The following is a 17,517-nucleotide window of genomic DNA, read 5'->3' on the forward strand; positions in this document are numbered from 1 at the left end:
GGCTCCCGGCGCGGGGCCAGGCTGGGGCAGCGGCCGAGCCCGCCGAGCTCATCCGGCGAGCACACGAGTTCAAGAGCCAAGGGGCACAGTGCTACAAGGACAAGAAATTCCGAGAAGCCATCGGCAAATACCACCGGGCACTGCTAGAACTGAAGGGGCTGCTGCTGCCCGCCGGGGAACGCGAGAGGGACTCGCGCGCAGCCTCCCTGGCCGGGGCCCCCAAGATCGGCTGCCTCTCGGAGGAGCAGAGCAAGACTGTGGAAGCCATCGAGGTCGACTGCTACAACAGCCTGGCAGGTGAGTCGCGCCGCATCCCGCACACCCCAGTCTCCAGTCCCCAGTCTCCGACCCTGCCCCTTCGCGTCCCAGCAAACCTCTGCGGCGCGCACCCGCGGTGCGGACTTCTCTGCTCTAAACGTGTCGCTCTGGAGCGGAGAACCTGAGAGGGAGGCGCTTTGGGAAAAGTGTGACTTTCGAGAGAAGGCCGTAGTCATCTCTCTCCCTGTCCTCTTATCCATCCTAAGTCTCGCCTTTAAATGGCTGGAAGATAGAAGGCGACCCAGCTGGCCTGGCGATCGCTGCTGCTGCTCGCCAGTGAACTTGGGTCCCATCTGCAGAAAGCAGCGCCAGCACCCACTGCTAGCCCAGCATTTCCTTGTGGGTGGGTCCTGAGGGCTACCCGCGCGCACCTGTCGGCTCTCAGGTATCACCGGCTCCAGAGTTGACCCTCGCCTTCCTCCCAACCAACTGCAGCCCTTGGGTAAGGTTCTTCCCCAAGTTGTTTGGCCTCAGAAGGAAAAGGGAGTTTGCCACGATATTTTCAGCATCTTGAGCAAAATGGATTCCAACGTGTCACTTCCCTTCTCCCTAAGCTCTGCTGGGGCTCCCTGTTGCCAGGTGAAGACAGCAATCTCAAAGGGAATCTAGTTCATGGTTCCTTTTAAGCTCTGCTGCATTCTTGATCTCCTCCTAGGGGTGGAGGAAAAAGGGAGCCTTCTATTAAGCTAGGACGCTGTATATTCCAGACTTCGCTCTGGGGCTGAGGCCAAAGCTGGGCATTAAAACACTTTAAGAACTGAAAATTAAAATCCACAAGAAAGGAAGATTTTGCTTTTTTTCCAAGGCCTTCCTTGGAATCGATGGGAGATGCTGCCAGAGAGGACGGCATTACATTTGGAAAGGAATGTCTCTTTCTGCCATTTGGTAGGATTTTGGTGTGATCAGACCAAATAAAAGCCCATTCCTCCTTGTTTCTAGCCCTTGGAGTTGTCTAGCTTGCAATAGATTTGAAGGTAGGCAGTGTGACTAGGTGTGGCTGGCATGGTGGTTGTGTCTGTGGCCCAGGTGCATGGGGATGAAAATACATCTGATCACCTACTGATAACTGCTCTATTCCCAAGTGCAGATCTACTGTGTTCCCTTTGGGGTTTCTAGTTCCAGCCTACCTCTACCTTCCCATAATGCCATGTCCAGTGTCATCTTTAACCAGATGAAACCCAGGCCAGGGAAGCACTCTGTCATTGTAAAGTAATTTACAAACTGAAAGTACTAATAACAATAGCAATACTCCCAGCTGTGGGAGAAAGGGTAATACTGATGATAATAATATTGCTACTAATGGCAGCAAATAACATAGTAGTAGATCAAAGATGAACTATTTGAATCCATTAAAAGATACAGCTTGATGCTCTTTGTTTCCTGTAAGTCTCTAGCCTACTATACTGGCTGCTGCCCAATGAATAGTTAAAGGGACAAGCAGCTGTGGGTGGAGGAAGAGACATTGGATCACTAATGCAGTGATTCCCGAGTGGTAATGGAATCTTATATTCAGTGTTACCCATGGCATCCTAGGACTACCCCTCACCCCATCCTTTTGGCTACCAGCCAGTGACTAGCACTACCCGCCCCTCCCCACCCAGAAGTGGTTACATTTCAATGGTGAAACCAAAGATGTGTCCTTGGTCAGGCCAGCAGAGTCAGGTCTGGGCTGAGATCTGGACAGCTTCTCCACTTTCCCACAGCCCTGCACCATGCACACTTTGGAAAACTTTAGTGATGAGAGAATACAAAGTAGCAGTAGCTGATTTTCCTCTCTGCTGCCTTATCCAGTACCTACCACTTTTTTTTTTTTTTTTTTTAGATGGTCTCACTGTGCAATTCAGGCTGGCCTCAAACTCACTACGTAGCCAGAGCTGGCCTCAAATTCACAGTGATCCTCCTGCCTTAGCTTCCTGAGTGCTGGGATTACAGGCCCACCACTTATTAATAATCTGTTGTGTGCATGGTTAGGTAGCCTAATAACCTGTTTTTTTAAATCTATCTAAAAGAAATATGATCATCGGTTATTGCAGAGAAAACACCCAGGATCCAGAGCCATTCGGCTTCAGAGGAGATATTCTTGTCATCACATGGAGATAGATACACAAAGTCAGCATCCTCCAGGCTGCTGTCTCTCCCAAACCCAGACCCAGGCCAGCTCCCAAGCTGTACACCTCAAGAATTCTTCTGAGAGCTCTCAGCCTTGAGAACTAGGAGAAAGACATACAGTGTCTTGTTCCAAGCTCTGGTAGGGCTATGTACTTCTAAATGTTGCAAAGTTTCACATAAGAAAGAAAATAGTGGTTACAAACTGAGTAGCCTCTTCAAAGACAAGATCTGTATCCTGAGAAGACAATTCAGTAGCTGAGAGGAGGGTTTCACATAGAGTCACCTTGGGAGAAGTGAAAGCCTGATACTGGTTTCTTTTGGACTATGCATATAAAGTCAGTTACCACTGTTTTAGGAGTCCTTGCTAATAGCAAAGTATCCTTTTTATAGGATTATAAAAGTAATTGGCCCAGGGATTTAGCTCAGTGGTTCTCCTGCCTGACTTGCAAGCACAAGGCCCCAAGTTCTATTCCCAGTACCACACACACACACACACACACACACACACACAAGTAATAGATATCCATAATGTGTTTTCTTTTTTAAAAAATACCAAAATTTTAAAGAAGTAAATACAAATATTACCTCTAATCCCACATTCCCAACAAAAACCACTGTGATATATTTCCTTTCTGTATTGTCTTCTGTGCATAAATATAAACTATTTACAAAGCTGAGGTCCTCCTGCCTGTACAATCATGCATCCTGCTTTTAATCCCACTTCTCATTATATGAGATGCCTTTTTACACTTCATTAAAATATTTTCATGAAGATTGTTTTCAATGGCAACAGAAAAATTTCAAATGATTGTTTGTAGTTATCACTGGATAGGAAGGAAGGATAGATGACCGCTGGTATTGATGCTAGAGCCAAAATGGTGCAGCTTGGCCGTGAGGCATCCTTTTTGCTGGGTGCCCGCTAAAAAGGAAGGAGACCAGAAAGTGCTGGTTCATTCTGGCAGGAAAGCAGCTGACCCTACCATTGGGCCTGCAGAACGAGCTGAGCAGCCCACTGGGCTTCATGCAAGGACACTGAAGACATTTCTCAAGGCTCTGTCTTCCTTCCACAAAGAGCCAAGCATAGAGACCGTCTTGAGGCTTATAGGGAACTTTAACTAACTTAGAAGTTCTGGGAGAATTAGTCAGTGTTGCCAAGGGCATCTTTGCTCCAAGCAAGAGGCATTTGTGAGGCTTTTGGAGAAAATGTAGGGCCAGTGAATCCTTGTACTCTCCCAAAGTCCCCAGAAGAATAGTAAGGGGGCAGCTAGAATGTACTAAGAGATGTTAGTATGGATATCCACATGGAGAGGGCTGCATGGAGGATGTGTCAGCAATCACCAAAGTGCCCCAGGTATGGTCCTTTCTGCCTTGGATTTCCTTTTTTTTGGTACCAGGGATCAAACTCAGGACCTTGCACTTGCAAGGCAGGCAGTGACACCACTGAGCTAAATCCCTGGCCCCTTGGATTTCCTTTTAGTTGGAGGAAGCTCACTAATTGTGTAGGGTCCCTGGATGTGATTCTGCAAGTCTTATTTCCTAAGAAATTCAAGGAAAGAAATGGAGAGCATTCTGTTTTCGTTATTTCAAATGATTCTGTTACAGTGATTAAAAAAGATAACATGACCTGCCTAGGAGACCGAAGAATCTGATTCTTACTGAGGCCACAGAGGAATCATGTATTAGCCTATTGATCAATTCTTGTTGACCTTAAACAAAGCACAAGGCTCCTCTGGGACTCCTTGAAGGGCAGATCCTTTCGCTCTGCATCTGTTACTGTGGAGCTGTGGTGGCCCATATGGATATGGTCAGAGAAAGGCAACACATGATGACCTCTTTGCTATTTTCAAATGATGCTCAAGGTCCAAACACCAGCAGTAGAGATGGGTGCCAACAGAGCACGGCATCGGACCCACAGCTGAGAGCTAAGAGCTTATGTTTTTATCCCTGACATAGGAATCTTGGATAAGCCCCTACCACTTCATTCTCCCGCTGTCTATTTATTTAGAACTATGTCTGGGAGATTTTTGTTTGCTTACCAAAGGGACAAATAATATCCATTGGCTCCAACTGAAGTCCCAAGATGGGTGTGATACGGCATGGAAGGAAGACCAAGCCAGGAAAAGGCCTGACCAGCGCCTCCTGAAACTAGCTTTATCAGCGCTTGTGGGTATGTTGTGAAGCCTTGGGAGCAAGGCCAGTCATCTAATTTGCAGGGCTCCATACAAAATGAAAATGTGGGATTCCTTGTTCAAAAAGCAGGGATGCTAGCTAGGCACAGTAACTACTCAGGAGACTGAGGCAGGAAGATCACCAGCCTGGGCAAATTAACAAGAGTGTGTCTCAAAAAAAGAAAGAGAAAGAAAGAAAAGAAAAGAAAACCATCTCATTAAAGGTCCTAAAACATATTTTAGGTAAGCTTTTTACTTTTTTTTTTCATGTTTTTTTTCTCACTTGACCTTGACACAGTGTTTTCTGTTTGCTATTTAATGTCCCTGCAAGTAAAAAACAAGTAAAATTTTAACTCCTTGATAAGAATTTTACTATTCTTTTGTGTTTTTTGCAATGCCAGTTTTAAATGAAAATACAAGAGCACTTGACCTGTATGTAGAATCATATACATCACACAATTTATATTTCATAGCCTTTACATGTATGGCAATTTATCCCTACCAGGATAATAGAAATGCTGTACAAAACCCTCTTGCTTAAATTCTTCATAGGCATATTTTATAGGTACATTTTCTACCAGGCTGTCTGATGAGCAAAGAAAGGAGAAATAACTATATATTATGCTACTTTTATGTCATCATTTTCAGTATAAGTGGTATTTCAGCATATGATATTCTCCATACACTTAGATGTCTGATTTGCTAGGGTTCCTAGACCACTGTATTTCTTAGGACACCATTGCTTTTTCTTCTGTTTTTGAAGCAATTTCTGGTTGAAACAGAAAGAATGACCTCTTGACATTTTAGGATATTCCCTTAGCTATTGACACAACACTTTTCCCTTGTATTTGAATCTTATTCTGAGTCTTGATGAACTTTCATGCATCTCTGGTCTATGAGAATTTAGTGCTCATGGGGCATTTACAAATGCATACAAACTTGTGCTTCAAAGAATGGTATTACGTCTATCACCCTTACACATGCACATGTTCCACTGTCTCATCAGACTTCACTTTCAAAGTGGAAGTTCAGTGATAGAGTTATTAAGAATTTAAAGAAGTCAACAGAAGTGCATGAATGGCCCGCCCACCCTTGAAGCTAGCTGTCAGTGGGACTCCAGAAGGTGACTTCATGGATACATCCAAGGTGACAAAATTGGATATAGATTCTGAGGTAGAGTCTAAAAACAAAGGATGTTCAACCAGAGAATTGGGCATAAAGATGGTGAATTACAAGTACAGAAACTCAACAGTAAAAAGACTGTCAAGGGCTAGAGACTAACAGTAACCTGGTAGCCAAGAGATGAATTTCCAGGGTCAGGGTCAGAAGGAGGGGGAGAAAAGAGGAGCTTATGCTAAGATGGTCAACCAAGAATCCACCACTTGGATGAAAGTTTGGCCAAGCCATTTTTGACCAGATGTTGAGTACCTTGGCTGACAAATCTTAAGGATGAAGTAAATGTAGCTTCTTGGCCCATCTTCCAAAGAAGGATGTGAAAAATGAAGTTTGTAAAATGCTCTCAGGGAAGGTATTGGGAAGAATATTCTGAATTTAACTTTGGGCTGGGTTTCATAAGTGGATTTTGAAGCTTCTTAGTCGGGATTTTAGCCAGAGACTCTTTAGGACATGTTGAAATCAGACTCCTTATAACCAAAATACCCAAGAGTGCCCCACCAAGATAAAAATTCTCAGCTGCAGTACAGACAGGAAGAAAGACAAAGATGTGGAAAGCAAAACGCTGCTCCTAGAGGTTCATAGGCTGGAAGTGACCCCCAAATGGAAAACTTACTCCTTCCCACTGTTCTTTTTGCCACCAGGTTGAGCCAACTCCAAACAGCTAAGATGCAAACAGAATGTTTCAGCTAACCAGCCAGACATTTTCTAATTCCCTTTAGGAAGTCAGATGTCCACTTTTCAAACAGAATTTTCTATATTCACCCAGTCAGTTAGCATGGATCAGTCCCAGCCACAGAGCATCCACCATGTGCTGTAGCACAGACAATGGCTCTAGACCAAAGATAATGGTATAGAAGAGTAAGAGTTGAGCCCTTCTTGGTGGTATTTTTAAAGCCTTTTTTTTTTCCAGTCTTTAAATTGTTCATTAGCTCATTACATAGCTCTTGTACAAACACATGGTTTCATATCACAAATGGCTTCTTCTTCTTCTTCTTCTTCTTCTTCTTCTTCTTCTTCTTCTTCTTCTTCTTCTTCTTCTTCTTCTTCTTCTTCTTCTTCTTCTTCTTCTTCTTCTTCTTCTTCTTCTTCTTCTTCTTCTTCTTCTTCTTCTTCTTCTTCTTCTTCTTCTTCTTCTTCTTCTTCTTCTTCTTCTTCTTCTTCTTCTTCTTCTTCTTCTTCTTCTTCTTCTTCTTCTTCTTCTTCTTCTTCTTCTTCTTCTTTCTCCCTTCTCCCTTCTCCCTTCTCCCTCCTCCTCCTCCTCTTCTTCTTTCTTCTTCTTCTTCCTCTTCCTTGTCCTCCTCCTCCTCCTCCCCCCCTCCTTCAATATAGCAAGATGTTAGATGCTAAGAAGAGTTGATTTGAATTAGAAGAGACCCAGGTTGGAATGGATTCAACTATGTGCCAGACCCTGGACTTAGGGCCTGGTTAAACAGTGGTAAACATGAAGGCCCTTGTCTTCAGTGAACTTACATTACTACATATAATTTCACTTCATTCGTACAACTTTTTAAGACAGGAAAACCAACCTTGGGACACTTAACTCACTTGCCATGGTCACATAATAGTATGTGGGAAACTGGGATTTCTTATTTGCCAGGTCTGTAATTTCAAATTCTGAAATTTTAGCCATTCACACACACCACAGACTCTAACTTTAGGAGTTTCTTAGGTACTAACATTTGCCTCCTTGAAATTTCTATCAGTCCATCTATTCTCCCTTTGAAGGAATTTAAAATACATCTTGTCAGTATTACTAAGATAAGCCTTGACCTTTTGGGGGCACCTCCCTTGCCCATATGCCAGTTGTTTCTCTGTGTGTCTCTAGGGTTTGAGAAGGGGTGATGTGGGTGCTCTGTATCCAGGATTCTTTGTTTGTTTTGTTTTGGTGCTGGGGATCGAACCTGGATCCGTGTGCTTGCGATGCAGGTGCCGGAACCACTGAGCCAAATCGCCAGCCTATATCTAGGATTCTTATGGGTCCCTCATCTAGGAGTTCTTGCCTGCTGTTAGCTCGGATAGAGCCGCTGGGGCTTCCAGGAAGAAGCTCACTCATCATCTGGTCTTTATTACACACTTGCTGAGGGTCTTCATAGCCCAAACTAAACTCTCTTCCCAAAACATGGAGTAAGGTTAATGGTTTTAGTCCAGATTCTGGTTCTAACTTGCCGTCTAACTTTGGACTAGTTACATCCATCTGGGCCTTACCTTCCCCATCTGTCAGCATGGGGATTAGGATCACTTTTTCTCTAAGTCTCTTTTCAGAAACATTGAGCCATCTAGAATTATGAGGGGTCTTCTGACAATTCTCCCTATCTTGGCCTTTTTCCGTTTGGGAACAGCCAAGTTGGGGGAAGGAAAGAGGAGACAAACTCTCTTTTATTTCAGTTTACTCCTATGTGCTGACAAATAATCATTAAAAGATATCAACTGAGATTTCCACAGCAACTCTTGCAAATTTAGGGATAAGCCAAAATAGAGGCTTTACAACTGCCAGGGTGCTAGAGATGAACATCTGGTTTCTGAGAGATCCGTAGATGGAGTTGAAACCTACAGAAGTTATCAGCATCCAGAATTTACCCATTGTTGCTATATCTTCCCAGATTATCCTAAAATTCAGACTTTGATTTTGACCAAATAGTCATTCAGCATCAGCATCAGAAACCTGGCATTACTGGCTATATTAGGCCATGAAGTACTAAGTGGCAAAGAAAAAAAAAAAACAAGTTTTTGAGAAACAGAATGGCAAGGGCAAGTGTTTCAGGGAAGAGTTGCTGTTATCCCCTCTGGCCTTGGGCTGGAGTGCCCTCAGAAGTCCAGGCCAGTTCCGAATCTTTAGGGATACGATGCTGGGTGTGTTGCTGACTCCAAGTCAGAACTGAGCTCCTTCCTCTGTAGTCCTGTGTCACTTGGTTATAGAGATCTCAAGACCATTCTACTCTTAAGGGGACTCTACTCTGACCCTTAGACAAGGAGGGTCATGTCCCTTTATGTGCCAGTGGGGTTGGGAAGGAAAAGACAAGCAGCAAACCTAGGCCCCAGAAATGTGAGTGACAATATAGTGTAATGGATTTTTACTCAATGCAAGAGGACCTAGATTTGAATCTTGACTTCCCCGCTTATTCCTCCATTAACCTTGGACAAATTCCAACCTTTATGAGTTTTATGTCCATTACAGCTTGGGAATAATGATATGTCCCACACAGGATTGCTCTCATGATTAAATTAAGAAATACAGGCCTAGCACAGTGCCTGGCATTTAACAGGCGCTTCAGAAATGGTGATTATATGTAAATCCAACTCCTGCTCAGGTATGTGTGAAGATAGAGGAGGAGGAATGTGTGTGAAGACAGAGGAAAATAATGGCAGCAGAAGAGGGAACAAGTGAGCAAACAGGTGACAGAGAAGTTTCATCTCCCTAAGTGGCTGCAGGGCAGGGGAGGCTAGCAAATATGATCCACTGCTCTTCTTACCTGGCACATTCCTGGACCAAGGAAGCTGAGTAAGGAGCTAATCTAGCTCCCTCTGAAGGGCAGCCGAACTCCAGTAGGACCAGGACCCTAGAGTCAGGGGTCTGTGCCCTTTTCCATCTTCTCAGGATTCAGGTCAGTGCAGGAAACCTTGAGAAATTGCTTGGTTCCAGTGAGACCTTGCCTCCAGTCTGAGGTTAAGCAAGTGAATAAGGCTGTATTAGTGCTTGTTTTGGGCTACTTCACATACTTGGCCTCCCCAGGATTTCCCCATTCAGGTTCCCTCACAAGTCAGACCAATTCTGACAGCAGAAAGTAAGGACTTTCCAGGAAGAGAAGCTACACACCGTGACTGACTGGGTTCCCAGGCGAGCTTAGCAAGGAAGCAAGCATTTGGGAAGCAGGGAAAGCAGAGACCCACATGTGGCAATGCCCACCCTCTTGTTCATGGTGCTGGTGCCTCATCTGCCCCCACTCCCCAGCTTCCTTCTGGATGAAAGAAGCCCTGGCTTGATCCAGCATCCTGGGAGGGAGAGCACTAGTGGGTGAGTCCCTTGGGCCCCCCTCCTAAGTGCTCCTCTACCAACACACCCCAGCCTTCTTACAACTCCAGCTATCCCCAAGGTAGTGCCCACGAACAGACTGCTTTCTACTCAGGAAACCCTACAGAATGGCTTTTCACACCTCCCTGTCCTCCCCTTTTTAAAGACATAAGGGTTACTGTCACGGTTTCTTAATAGTTTCCAGTTATAGAAGTAAAATATAGTGATTGTAGGGCTGGGGGCTGTAGCTAGTTCAGTAGCAGAGTACCTGTGCAGGAGGCCCTGAGTTAGATCCCCAGCACCATCAAAACAACAGCACTGTAACTTAGAAGTTACTGAAAATGAAACAAATCACAACAAGAAAAAAATTCCTTGTCACCCACTTCCCCAAGATGATGACTCTTACCTGTTTCGGTTTACGTCCTTCCAATCTTTCACATGCTCATGAGTATAGAAATATTTATAGAAAAACAGCTATTAGCTAGCCCCTTCAAGGTTTACCGCTCTCCGGTTAATTTAGCAAAGAAGTGATTGGTCTCCAGTGCACTAAAGCCCCCACAGGGGATCCTCTGTTGGTCTTCTTTCCCCCACTTAACCTACGCAGGAAGCTACTCGCTGTGCCTGGGTGTTGGAGGGCAGCTCTACTTCCCCTTGTTACTTCCTTTCACACCCCATTCTACCCACTATAGCAGGCTGTAAAGTTACTTCAAATTCTACTAAAGATTATGGGATCCAGCAGGAGCTTACATCTCAAAATGTGAATATTAGAGATTCTTTAACCCTAAAATTCATTTGTCCATCAGACTACCAGAGGTTTTTTTCTTTTGGTACTGGTGGGGATCAAACCCAGGATCCTCACACACCAGCCAAGTACTCTAAGACTGAGCTATATCCCCAGATCCAGGCTACCAGGGATTTCTTTTCAACCACTTACTTGTGTTGACAGGTTCCAGCTACCTGCCAAGCTTCTCAGTTTTCCCCTTGGGCCCCCTCCTGCTTCTTAGGGTTCCCAAGCTCAGATTCCTGACATTCCATATGCAGAGCAGCTGACTATCATTTCATCTATTTAATCTGCCTATTAGAGATCTCTGAGCTTCACCTGCCCACCCCCCAGCAGCTGGAGAGTATGAGAGAGGAAGAAAGAGAATTTGTTCCCTGCAGGAAACTCTGAGCCCAGCTATTACAAAATTTTCACCCTGACACATACACACCCATTTGTTTTTCGCAACATTTATGGTGCGCTATGTAAAATTTTTGCAACCTTTATTTTTCCAGCAATATTTTCCATTGAAAACATGTTTCAGGGTTATTAAGTATTTTTCTACAGCATGATTGTAATGGCTCTGTAATGTTCCATTACATCAATGTCCCGTTATTTATTTAGCTAATCTTCTATTGATGGATATTTAGGTTATTTCTGACACTGCCTTAAAACACACAGTGCTGCTACACAGAGGCTCATGTTGCTCTTTCTGCTATAGGTGCACCTGTTTTCACTAACTTATCACCAAATGTATCTAATGACACTGTGGAAAGATGATGGGAGGAGCAGTGGGATCAGGGATATGTCGCCAGAGTCACCGAGGAGTGGCAGAAGAGGTGGTCAAAATGGGAGAGGCATTCTTCATTGTCCAAAACGAGAACAAGAAAGATACCGGCTTCCAAAGTTTCCCCCATTCCTACCTCGGGATTCCTCAAGACATGTGGTTGTGACATTTGTTCTCGGCCAGGCCTGGCAAGGAAAAGATAATGTTGGGCAATTGTTTCTTCTGCATACTTTGGGGTATATGTTAATCATCACGTTCCAAATGGCCGAACTGGCCTCTCCAGCACTCTATTTTCAAACCAAAGAAAGGTACAAGTGAAGACTGCGGCAAACAACAGTCCCATTATCCCCGTTTCTCACTACTGCCTGCTCCTTCTATCACATCAAGATCAAGAGTGAAAGTCGGGGTCCCCAAACAGACTAAGTAAAAGTGTGCTATCATAACAATGTCAGGGAGATGCCTTCCTTCATCAAAAGGGGCACATAACTGGCACCAGAGAGCTCAGCTGAACTTGGGCTTTGGTATTATAGCTTCTCTGAGCAGATTGCAATATCTCTTAAAAGATTGTCTAGGCTATCATGGTTTCACCACCTGGAGGACTCTCAAGAACCATAGGTGAGGAGGCCTGCTGTCTTAGTTACCTTTTTGGCACTGTGGCACAATACCTGACACACACAAGCTAAAAGAGGAAAGGTTTATTTTGGCTCACAGTTTGTAGAGGTTTCAGGCCATAGTCATCTGGCTCCAGACAAAGGAGCATACCAGAAGATAAACAGCTCATGGAATAGATCAAGGGAGAAGGGAAGGAGATACACATTTCCAGTCCAAACCAAAGCGACCCCTCTCTCATGACCAGGCTTACACCTGCCAAATCACAATTAGCTGTAAAGTCATTAGTGGATGAATCCATCGGTGAGGATCACACCCCATGATCCAATCACTTCCCCACCTATGAGCACATGAGACTTAGGGAGCACGTCTAGGAGCTTGTTGGAGACCTAGCAAAAATGTGCATTATGGGCCTTCACTCAGCCCTTCTAAAACTGTCTCTGAGGATCTCCATGGTAAGGAAGCTTCCAGAGGTGACTTGAGGAGAAACACCCACGTGTGCGAGATTCTCCAGATATGAGAACACTGAATTTTGGCAACACCGAAATTTTTCATGCTGCCAGCAAGCCTTGAAAGAAAAAGGCAGGTAGTGATCATAATTACCTTCATTTTTACCATTTTCAACACGAAGACCCTGAGAGGTGAGATGTTTTAACCTAGGGACATGAAGTGAGTTGTTAGGCCGGAAAGATTATCTTTAGTCAACTAGCTCAGAGGCGCCTAAACTGGCTTGGCAACTTCCATACTAAAAATACTTCCCTCTCTTCTCACAGGCTCTCTGGTACTTTACTGAGTCAGGAACTAGGTCCATTCATATTCATGCTTCCTGCCACAGCTGGTTTTTAGAGCTCCTAACTCTTCTATATTGTGTGAATTCAAGGAGAGCCCAACCCCAACTTCAAACCCATCCATAAATCTGTCAGCCAGATTTGACTGTAGAATCTGGTCCCGGGTAGGGAAGAGGCTGAGGGCAGGCAGCACGAGTATCTAAGGTTTGGGTGTATAAGGAGTGAGGATTGATACTGGCTCATATGAAAGAAAAGAAAATAGAACTACAGCCCCATCCCATCCCTGCCCTTCTTTCTGACTTCAAAGCTATTTTTATAATGTTCTTTACATTTACCCACCCCAATAATGGAAATACCTTTGGGAGGAAAACTGGCATGTAAAACCAAGCACCAAACCTAGATGTGGGAAGCATTTGGAACAAGTAGAAGTTTATGTACATCCTACACCAAGAAACAAAACCGAGAAATCAGAAGAGAGTCATTTTCAGAACTGTGAATTGTGGTATTTGTGAGTGCAAGGGTTCGTGTACGCAGAGGAGGAAATCAGCATTTTCATGGAAAGGTGAAATTGATTGTATTGGACCTATTCTCAAATATTTGCTCTTCATTAAGCTATAATTGTGTATGTGCCATAAATTGTGTACAGGACTCGAGGTGGAAATTTTCCCCAATTCATGTATACATTGCTGAGCATATGAAATTTGTTAAATGGCTTCCGAAGGAGCCGATATTTGTGAGAATTAGTGTTTGTCCCGGCACTGTAGAAGGTCTATAACATCCCTTTCATCATCACAACAGCTCCCACAAATTAGATATTAATATATTCATGAACATGGGAAGGCCGAGACCCAGAGAGATTATGTATCTAGCCCAAAGGCAAATGCAATAAATGGCATAGCTCTGATTCAGCTCAAGACTGGATCTCCAGATCCAGCTTATCCTACAGCTGGCAAAATATGTGCCTATCTGGTTTTGTTGTAATCTATTTCAGTCATTAAATATGTTGCCCTGTCAAGATCCCAAGCTCCTACTGCTTCACTACTACGCCATTGCTGCTTGACATAAATGGGAAAGCAAAGCAAATCATTTGGTAAACTTTTAGGAAAATTTTCCCCAGTAACATAATGGTCATTTCTCGGACTCACCTCACCAAGAAGTGACCAGCAGGGTGGACTGGTTTCCTTGGGCTGCCGTAAGAAACTCCCACAAAGTTTCGTCTGAGAAAGTCGTGGGTAGCATAAAGTAAAAACTTATTATCTCAATTCCAGAGACTAGGAGTCCAACGTCAAGCTGAGCATTGTGAGGAAGAACCTGTCCCATGCCTCCCTCCCAGTATCTGATAGTCTCAGGCATCCTCGTGTTCTTTGTGTAAGTCTTTCCTTGTGCATGTCTCTCTCTGTGTCCAACATTTCTCCTCTGTTCTAATGACCTCCTCCTAACTTGATTACCTCTTCAAAGACTCATTCTTTCAATAAGGCCACATGCTCGGGTACTGAGGATTAGGACTCCAACAAGTCTTTTGGGGGGAGAACAGAAGACAACACAAGGCGGCCTTGTAGAGCGGGTTCCCTCTCCTCACTCCCAGCCCCAGATGTGTCTTTCCTTTCTTCAATGCCAGTTCCTGCATCCCTTCTGTTCAGCAGGTAAGGGCTAACTATAGTGAGTCCACCATAAGAAGAGAGCCAACGACTACATGAGCTTGTTCTTCCTTTCATTTGATTTCCCTTCATCTCATGCCAATGGGTGGCATTTTGCCCAGGCAGTCACTATGCCCTGTGTGCACCAGGAAAAACAAAACCAAAACAGGTGCCAGAGCGAGAAGAGCCTGACAGGCTGTAGCTAAGAATTTAGCGTGGTTGCTTTGGAGAGCATTCCACTCACAGTTTTCTCTGTCCGTATGCATTAGTGTACAGTGGGGCTCTTTAAGTCACTGATTCCCTAACTTTTTATGACCATTGGTACGTTGGTGGAGCTCAGAAAGCTTACCAACTCTTTTCACATAATCATGCCCAACCACCCAAGCTGGCAGTGGAGGAGGGCTCTCTACAGGGGATGGATGGTTGGGTATTCATCACCACAACATTTGTCCTCTTATAAGTTGCACTGGCCACCACTGCTACTATTACCTTAGGCTCAAGAATGGCTCCGTCTCTTCTAGCAGACCTTTCCAAGAATGAACAGAGCTGGTCTTAATTCTCTGCATCTTGGCCAATTCCAGACCACAGAATTTATTCAGACTTTTCAGAAGCCCCAGAGACCAGAATGTTAATAATATTTCCTGGACATGGTTGTCTGGAAGCCCAAGCCCATCATCTCATGTCCACTGCAGACGTGTCTCTCACCCTGCCTCTGTTTTGCTGCCAAAGTGACTGTACTTTGAGTCCACACACGGCTTTATGGTCCAGGCCAAGTTCATACTCCTGTTCTCAGGATCTCCACCTCTAGTCAGTCTGAAACCTGTCTTTCCGATGCCAGAACCTGCCTACCGTCAGGCAAGATCCTGCCCCAGAGCCGTCCCTTGGAAGACCACACCAGTATCTAATCCAATCCAAAATCCATACAGCAGGAGAGGAGTTATCTTATAGATGCCTTCTTGACCTTCCTAATTCTGATTGTCGTGTCCAACAGAATATACCTCATCTTAATAAGCAGGACACAATTCCTTTTAAAGAAGAATTGGTGAGACAATTTATCTTCCATTAAGTGGCAAATATTTCAGAGTTGTGCACAAGAGTGTACATCTCTGATTCCAGATATTCAGGAGGCTGAAGCAGGAGAGTGTTCAATCCCCAGTACCACAAAAATATTTTGAAAAATTGATGCATGCCATATCACAAGGTGTAAAGAGTATCATTTCTTCATTTTTCTTTTCTTTTTTTTTTTTTTTTTTTTTTTTTTTTTTTGGTACTGGGGATCAAACTCAGGTCTTTGCACTTTTGAGGCACTGAACTAAACCTGCGGCCTGAGATATTATGTCACATTGTTAAGCTCAATTCAACTAGAGGCCAGCTAGCAATAATGTGGAAAGGCCTTTCCCCATCCTCAGTAAATTCAAAATCAAAAGCAAATTCTGGATAAAGAGTCTAACTTCATGAATGTGAACAGCAGCAGGAAAATATATCAGGAGTTCCCTAATGCTGGTCACTTCTGATTCGGGGGTGCCACTTGAGACTATCCATTTCTCTTGCTTATTTCCCTCTCTAGCCCAGTTACTCTCATTCCATCACTCAAATCCACTCTTGCCTTAGAATAAAGTCCCAAACCCTCAACATGGACAGGAAGGGTCTGGGTGACTGCATCTCTTGCTTTTCCAGCTTTATTTTCACTTGCCCATCACCCTGGCACTCTGCTGGGCATAGGAGGCTTCTCAAGCAGGCACGGCCCAAATTCTCTAGTTCTCACTCTTATTCTTGCTGTCTTTTCTGTCCAGAAAACTTCATCTCCATTTCACCTAGATCTGTGGTTCTCATATGGGTGATTTTACCTCCCCAGGGGACACTTAGCAATGTTTGGAGACCCTTTCTTTTGGTCGTTACCAGTGGCATCTAGTGAGAAGAGATCAAGGATGCTAAGACGTCCAAATTAAGTGTCCTGCAATGTACAAGACCAGCCTCTATAACAAAGAAATCATCCAGCCCCAAACAAAAGTACTCAATCTTTAGACCTCAGTCTAAATACCACTTCTTCCAAGAAGGCCTCCCAAGACGCTTGAATAGTTAGAGTGTCCTTCCCTCCTTGCAGTACTTCCATTCTGCCCTTCTCCTTCACCGCACTGGGCCCGCTTGTGAATATCTGAGAGACTGTAAGCTCTGCCTTCCCCACTAGTCTGGTAGACCAGAGGACAGAGCAGAGTGTTGGCCCACACCCTGATCCCACTCCACTGGGCACCCAGAGCAGTCAGGTATCACAATCTTGCCAATTGTCTTGGCATACAGAGTACAGTGTTTTGCACGAATGACCTGTCTTTCTTTCCAGGGGTTATGAGGGTTTCTCTGGGCCTCAAATGCAGGCTATGGACACCCCAGTGAACAAGTGAAGTCTTGGGAGCCTGACACAAATGGGCTGATATCCCAATTCCATCACCTTCTAGTTGGGTGACCTTCACCAAGGTACTTAATTCCTCTGGAACTCAGTTTCATTGCCTATGAAAGAAGTATAAAAATACAACCAGTCTCATGGCGTTGTGAAGATTAAAAGACATAGTGTGTGTGAAGTACTGAGCTCCAGTTCTGACCCTGGGTAAGGGGTTAATAACTGAAGAGAACACACCATGGGCCAATGCGCTTCTATGGGTCTGCCACAACCCCCATGCTCTGGTTAATGGCCATAGGAGAGGGGAGGAACTATTAAGAAACAGCCAGTCAACCTTTCTTCATAAGTCCTTAAACTCTCAAATGTGGCTATGAACATCCCATTTTACCTACCCATGGGCGTCATATATGTGTTAATAGCTCTATACCCAAAGCAGAGAGAAACTGCCAAATCATCTGCAGGTAGGGCCAGGGGCAGCCTCTAGACTGCTCTCCAACTCCCCCACATAAGAAGCCTGCACCCTAACTTCTAACTGGATTTCACCTCTCACATTCCACCTTCAAGCCCAGTCTTTCCCTTTCCTTCCCCCGCTCTTTCTTTCCTTCTTTCTTTCTTTCTTTCTTTCTTTCTTTCTTTCTTTCTTTCTTTCTTTCTTTCTTTCTTTCCTTCCTTCCTTCCTTCCTTCCTTCCTTCCTTCCTTCCTTCCTTCTTTCTTTCCTTCCTTCCTTCCTTCCTTCCTTCCTTCCTTCCTTCCTTCCTTC

The 17,517-nt window shown here is 44.4% G+C and overlaps 1 protein-coding gene across 1 annotated transcript in view; it reads left to right on the top strand.

Moving 5' to 3' along the window:
- Window positions 1–2: 2 nt before the first annotated feature.
- Ttc9 (tetratricopeptide repeat domain 9) overlaps window positions 3–17,517 on the top strand; it is a gene marked incomplete at its 5' end in the record, with an annotated part of 24,049 nt that continues 6,534 nt past the window's right edge. Inside the window, one exon of the mRNA XM_010645635.1 lies at window positions 3–297. Coding sequence (XP_010643937.1) covers window positions 3–297 — 295 coding nt within the window. The remainder of the gene's footprint in view (window positions 298–17,517) is intronic.

The sequence above is a fragment of the Fukomys damarensis genome, unplaced genomic scaffold (genome assembly GCF_012274545.1).
Source record: "Fukomys damarensis isolate Sample0158 unplaced genomic scaffold, DMR_v1.0_HiC HiC_scaffold_21, whole genome shotgun sequence".
In the NCBI taxonomy this organism is placed as follows: domain Eukaryota; kingdom Metazoa; phylum Chordata; class Mammalia; order Rodentia; family Bathyergidae; genus Fukomys; species Fukomys damarensis.